The sequence below is a fragment of the Scyliorhinus torazame genome, chromosome 1 (genome assembly GCF_047496885.1).
Source record: "Scyliorhinus torazame isolate Kashiwa2021f chromosome 1, sScyTor2.1, whole genome shotgun sequence".
NCBI lineage: Eukaryota > Metazoa > Chordata > Chondrichthyes > Carcharhiniformes > Scyliorhinidae > Scyliorhinus > Scyliorhinus torazame.
In genome coordinates this window covers 414,734,505-414,740,965 of record NC_092707.1, presented here as the reverse complement: position 1 = coordinate 414,740,965, position 6,461 = coordinate 414,734,505, and the positions used below count along the sequence as shown (strand labels likewise).

Here is a 6,461-nt window from a genome sequence, read left to right as displayed (position 1 = left end):
ATGTGGTTTCCAGATAAGTTGTGCTGTAAAATCATTAGAAAGAAGAAGGAAAGTCCATAAGCCTGGAGAACCTGCCAGAATCAACCACCTGACTCAGTCTTTCAGTGATATCATTTTCCGTGTGAAGAGGTAGGAAACCCCTGAGCCTATGCCAGTAACCTGCGGCAAACCACAGGTGGATGTTGCCCTGTATAAAAGAGGCCGACTCCAGGCACAAGGGGCAATCAGATTCGAGAGCGATCACAGAGCAACACAGTCCGGTTCGAGTTAGAACGACTCTGCGAGATAATCCTGCCGAAAGCCAGCAAGAAACGAGAAGATGCTCTGCAAATTCAGACCGAGATCCCTGATGGTGAGTAAATGGATGTTAAAACAGGATGTATGAGTGGCAGATTGAGGCAGAAGTGTCAGGAGCATGTTTTGGGTAGGCAATTCCAACCATGGACAGCCACCGAAACATTTGGGGCAGCACGGTAGCCTTGTGGATAGCACAATTGCTTCACAGCTCCAGGGTCCCAGGTTCGATTCTGGCTTGGGTCACTGTCTGTGCGGAGTCTGCACGTCCTCCCCGTGTGTGCGTGGGTTTCCTCCGGGTGCTCCGGTTTCCTCCCACAGTCCAAAGATGTGCGGGTTAGGTGGATTGGCCATGATAAATTGCCCTTAGTGTCCAAAATTGCCCTTAGTGTTGGGTGGGGTTACTGGGTTGTGGGGCTGGGATGGCGGTGTTGACCTTGGGTAGGGTGCTTTTTCCAAGAGCCGGTGCAGACTCGATGGGCTGAATGGCCTCCTTCTGCACTGTAAATTCTATGATTCTATGATTATCGTTCCTGCGTTGTGCAGCTGACTGAGATTCTACAGATTTGGCTTTCAATTAACAGCCAGTAAAATATTTCAATTATCAGATTGTGAGCTGAGGACTGACATACAGTTGTCGAGTGGTGACATCGGCTGGTGCTCCAACCAAAACGGCACTCCGATTTCACATGGTAGTGTTTTATTCAAATGTCCAATAATTTGAAAACATTCAACAGGGGCCGGCATTAAGTATGAAGTTAATGTGACAAGCCCCTAGTCACCACAGTCCGGCACCTGTTCGGGGAGGCCGGTACGGGAATTGAACCCGCGCTGCTGGTCTTGTTCTGCATGACAAACCAGCTGTCTGGCCCACTGAGCTAAACCGGCCCATTTGTTGATTAAATGGGTGGGTAGAGTGTACATGGCTGTGCAAAGAGATTAAATGGGTGTGTAGAGTGTACATGGGGTGTGCAAAGAGATTAAATGGGTGTGTAAAGTGTACATGGGCTGTGCGAGGAGATTAAATGGGTGGGTAGAGTGTACATGGGGTGTGCAAAGAGATTAAATGGGTGTGTAAAGTGTACATGGGCTGTGCGAGGAGATTAAATGGGTGGGTAGAGTGTACATGGGGTGTGCAAAGAGATTAAATGGGTGTGTAAAGTGTACAGGGGCTGTGCGAGGAGATTAAATGGGTGGGTAGAGTGTACATGGGGTATGCAAAGAGATTAAATGGGTGTGTAGAGTGTACATGGGGTGTGCGAGGAGATTAAATGGGTGAGTAAAGTGTACGTGGGGTGTGCAAGGAGAGGGCAGCACGGGAGCACAGTGGTTAGCACAATTGCTTCACAGCTCCAGGGTCCCAGGTTCGATTCCGGCTTGGGTCACTGTCTGTGTGGAGTCTGCACATCCTCCCCGTGTCTGCGTGGGTTTCCTCCGGGTGCTCCGGTTTCCTCCCACAGTCCAAAGATGTGCAGGTTAGGTGGATTGGCCATGATAAATTGCCCTTAGTGTCCAAAATTGCCCTTAGTGTGGGGGGGGGGTTACTGGGATAGGTTGGAGGTGTTGACCGTGGGTAGGGTGCTCTTTCCAAGAGCCGGTGCAGACTCAACGGGCCGAATGGCCTCCTTCTGCACTGTAAATTCTATGAAATGAGTGTAAAATGTACATGGGGTGTGCAAGGAGATTAAATGCAGGCAACACAAAGTCACACTAACAGCAAAAAGGCAGAAAGCCAGAGAATCTATTTTTGCTCATTGAGGGTTAAACATTGGCCAGGACACCCGGGTAGCATGGCTGCAGTGGCCTTGTGATCTTTCCCATCCGTCTGTCAAGCCATTCAGGGGCATGGCTGAATCGCTCACTGAAAAGGCAATGACCATCTCTGACAGTGTCACGCTCTGGTGTCAGCCGACATGATGAGCTCAAGGTGCTGGTGTGCTCCCAACTGAGCAAATGCCCAAGGAAGTGAGGGAATTCTCATACAAGATATCCCTGCAATTGGTGGAGGTGTGTGCATGAGTGGTTATTTAGTGAGTAAACTCAATTCACCTCCGGATTATGGCCCTGGCAGACAGAAGTGCCTGAACACCAAACCAATGTCTTTAGGAAGGGTTTTTAAATAAAGGGCAAGGTTTTATTGATGATTAGATTGCTCTGCACCCACTCTACATGTTGCACCTGAAAGGTTAAAGAGCAGGGCTGTGAAATAAATTGTGATTGTGCCAGTGCAGTTAGACACCGAGGTCGAACGCGTTCTTCCCTGTTGCCCTGTTACCGCACACGGTGCCCTGTGTAATTGGCACTGCCATTATCCAGTTCCACAATGACTGGCTCTTCAGTGAGAGAGGGGAAAGAACCAACTGGGAATGAACAATAACAACACGGTGAAAAGTCTGACCCAAGAGACGGAGGACTGTTTATCAGCACAGCTTCCGATTGCAAAAGTGAAAAGACACTTACAGGTTTTTTTAAATTTGTTTATGGGACGTGGGCATCGCTGGCCGGGCCAGCATTTATTGCTCATCCCTGAGGGCATTTTAGAGTCAACCACATTGCTGTGGGTCTGGAGCCACATGTAGGCCAGACCGGGTAAGGGCGGCAGATTTCCTTCCCTAAAGGACATTAGTGAACCTGATGCGTTTTTATGACAATCAGCAATGGTCTCATGGTTGCATTTTAGACTTTTAATTCCAGGTTTTTATTAATTCAAATACCACCATCTGCCCCGGTGGGATTCGAACCAGGGTCTCCAGATCACTTCCCTGGGTCTCTGGATTACTCGTCCAGCGACAACACCTCTACGCTACCGCCTTCCAAAGTTCAATGCCCATGACTTTCAAAAGGAAAAGAATTCCAGTGATATCATAGATTATCATAGAATTTACAGTGCAGAAGGAGGCCATTTGGCCCATCGAGTCTGCACCGGCTCTTGGAAAGAGCACCCTACCCAAGGTCAACACCTCCCCCCTATCCCCATAACCCAGTAACCCCACCCAACACCAAGGGCAATTTTGGACACTAAGGGCAATTTATCATGGCCAATCCACCTAACCTGCACATCTTTGGACTGTGGGAAGAAACCGGAGCTCCCGGAGGAAACCCACGCAGACACGGGGAGAACGTGCAGACTCCGCACAGACAGTGACCCAAGCCGGAATCGAACCTGGGACCCTGGAGCAGTGAAGCAATTGTGCTATCCACAATGCTACCGTGCTGCCCCTATAAAGAAAGAATAGGGACAAAGGAGCTACCATGTGATGGGCCAAATGGCCTCCTTTTGTTTTCTGGTTAACAAAGTGGGCAGTGAGCGAGGAGGTAAGATCTGTAAAAGGTGGAAACCGAGCCAATGCTAAAAGACGAGCACAAAATAGTGGATATCCTGAAGGATCGTTTCCTCCAATAATTCACAAGGCAAGACTTGAGCAACGTGTGATCTCAGAGATGACAAACTGAGGCAGACGCCCTGGTCAGGCTAGATGTGCTGAAGGTGAATTCATTCCCAATGATTGATGCTTTCTTTAACAAAGGTCTGGTTTTCTTCAGGTCTCTGCAGTGGTGTGCATCGTTGTGCTCACCATCCTGGCAGCCACCACCTCTGCAGCAAAAGGGAGGTATAGGGAATCAAAGACGGAACGTCCATGTTTGAAGAGAGCCACAAGATACGTGCTGGACTCGGAGAACATCAAACTGCTATTTCCCCCTGTGCCACACCACTGGAAAACCTATAATGGTGGCTTCAATAATCGCTCCCTGTCCCCCTGGATTTACAAGTAAGTTCAACCTGTTTCCCTCGCCTCTATCCTATTCTCAAAATGCCACCTCCCCCATCAAAGCTGTTTACCCTCACCCTTATCCCACCTCTCATGACGGTATCGCTGCCTAACTGCCTCTTTCCATCTCACTGCTCCATCATGCTGTGCCACTGACGGGCAATTGTTTGTGTTTAAGGTTCCTTGCTGTCTGGGTGTTGCTGGCCTCATTCTCTTGTCAGTGTGGGGTTGTGATAAGTAGCCCCTTTCCATTCAGGAGGTGCCAAATTAAGCCGTGTAACTGGCATTCCGCCCCCGGACGGCTCTGACCAGCAAACGAAGCAGAGAATCTGCCAATGCGTTGTTTTACTATTCACCCTTTCCTTTCTCTTGTTTCAGGGAGGACTATGACGACAATCGCTACCCTCGCTCCATCTTTAAAGCTGAATGCGTGAGTCAGCACTGCCTGAACAGCAGAGGGTTACAAGATCTCAGTCTCAACACGCACCTTGTCCGACAGGATATGATTATTCTGAAGAGGAAACATGAACCTGATTGCAAGGTCACCTTCCATGCAGAGAAGATGATGGTGCCTGTCGCTTGTGTCTGTGTCCGCCCGGATGTTGTGACTGTTTAAAGAGATTAACATAGCCCCAACCATTTTAAGCAAAGCCCAACTGAATATGCTCTTTATTATTGTTAATCCCCAGTTCAGAGCGAGTAAGGAGAGCATCCAAATCAAGGGCCATCAGAAAGTCATCAGTATTGTTTTGAGGCACTAGCTTGTACACACTCCCCCTCCCCCCTCCCACCCCACCCACCCCCAGATTAACAGGTTTTGACAGAAATAAACCTCCTGATGGACTTGGCCCCTCAGGAGACTTATACTCAGTCAGAGAGGTAAATGTTCCATAAACTCCAGTTGTTGGGATGCTGGTGTTTTCCAAATCTTTTATTCCCCCGTACGATAAGGAAACTCCCTGAAAATGTCATACCCGGAAAAATATTCAAGCAATGTTAAATCCTCGGTGTATTAGGTTAACCCGGGTGGAGGCAGGATGCTTTCTTCGCTCTCTCCACACCCAAATTATTGTGACAGATGGTGACTGTGGGGAATCATTTCCCTCAGTCTGATATAACCTGTGTTAGAATCAGCTCTGGTGCCTTTCTCTGACCCAGTGGGAAAGAGCTGGGGTCCTGATCCAATATTCATTCTGGGAGCACTGCCTGTGCTCCGTCCTCTTCTGGAGATAATCCCTCTATTTACAGAATGGATCTTCACCTGTCCAACACCTTTCAAAGTCAGATCTCTTTTTAATCCAGATTAGGCAAAGCAAAGGTATGCGTTTGCAATATTTGGGATCTTGCTGTTTGTGGTTCTCAGCTGCTGTGAGGTCTCCCACTGGCTAACGGTGTGTGTGTGCAGTGGTCAAAGACACAGCAAGCCGTTCCCTTGGAGTGGTGGCTTCTCAGGGTAAGCACTGAGCGAGGGGCTCCCTGTGTCTTCTCCACATTGCCGACATGGTAGCACAGTGGTTAGCACAGTTGCAGCGCCGCTCCAGGGTCCCAGCTTCGATTCCCGGCTTTAGGTCACTGTCTGTGCGGAGCCTGCACGTTCTCCCCGTGTCTGCGTGGGTTTCCTCCGGGTGCTCCGGTTTCCTCCCACAGTCCGAAGGTGTGCAGGTTAGGTGGACTGGCCATGCTAAATTGCCCTTAGCGTCCAAAAAAAAGGTTAGGTGGAGTTACTGAGTTAAGGGGTGGAGGTGTGGGCTTAAGTAGGGTGCACCAAGGGCCGGTGGAGATTCGATGGGCCGAATGACCTCCTTCTGCACTGTTTATTCCATGATTCTCCCGTGCAGCTTACAGAATGACGACATAACATTCTATGAATGAAATAGGGAAATGGGGCGCGACTTGCGAATGTGCTGGATGCACGCCAATCATCCAGGAACAGGACAGAGAAGCGAGCTTGGTGTAAACTGGGTTTTTGTTTGGACACGGCAGGGGCTGTGGAAAAGTAACCAGTTCTGAGTGTAGCAGATGACCAAAGTACTGACTATGTCAGAGGCAAGGTGGAACTTGATGGTACCTCGCCTGTGTTAGCTTGCGCTGAAATATTTGAATATTTGCTTTGATTGAGCTCCTTGTGGCTTTGCATTTTTTGTGGAAATCGGGGGGGGGGGGGGGGGGGGTGGGTGGGGGGGGGGGGGTGGGGGGGGGTTGGGGGGGGGGTGTTAAGACTGTGGTTGGCTGAATTTGAGGATTGCTTCCTCTGCCATTTCTTCCATGACTGGCAGACAGCCGCGGGAGCAGTGACAGCGGTTCCAATTCACCCGGCCGGTGCCAGCTTGCCAACAATCAATTAACCGCAATATTGGATCAGCCGCATTCTAATAATTCTTTGAATAGTTTTGATAG

General features: G+C 49.5%; 1 protein-coding gene across 1 annotated transcript; it reads left to right on the top strand.

The window, feature by feature from the left end:
* The first annotated feature begins 262 nt into the window (after nucleotides 1–262).
* On the top strand, nucleotides 263–6,210 carry LOC140411822 (interleukin-17F-like). Its single transcript, XM_072500778.1, has 3 exons — nucleotides 263–352; nucleotides 3,838–4,064; nucleotides 4,443–6,210. Exons 1-3 carry the CDS (start codon nucleotides 320–322, stop codon nucleotides 4,678–4,680), a joined length of 498 nt encoding a protein of 165 aa, XP_072356879.1. The 5' UTR covers nucleotides 263–319; the 3' UTR covers nucleotides 4,681–6,210.
* Nucleotides 6,211–6,461: the final 251 nt, after the last annotated feature.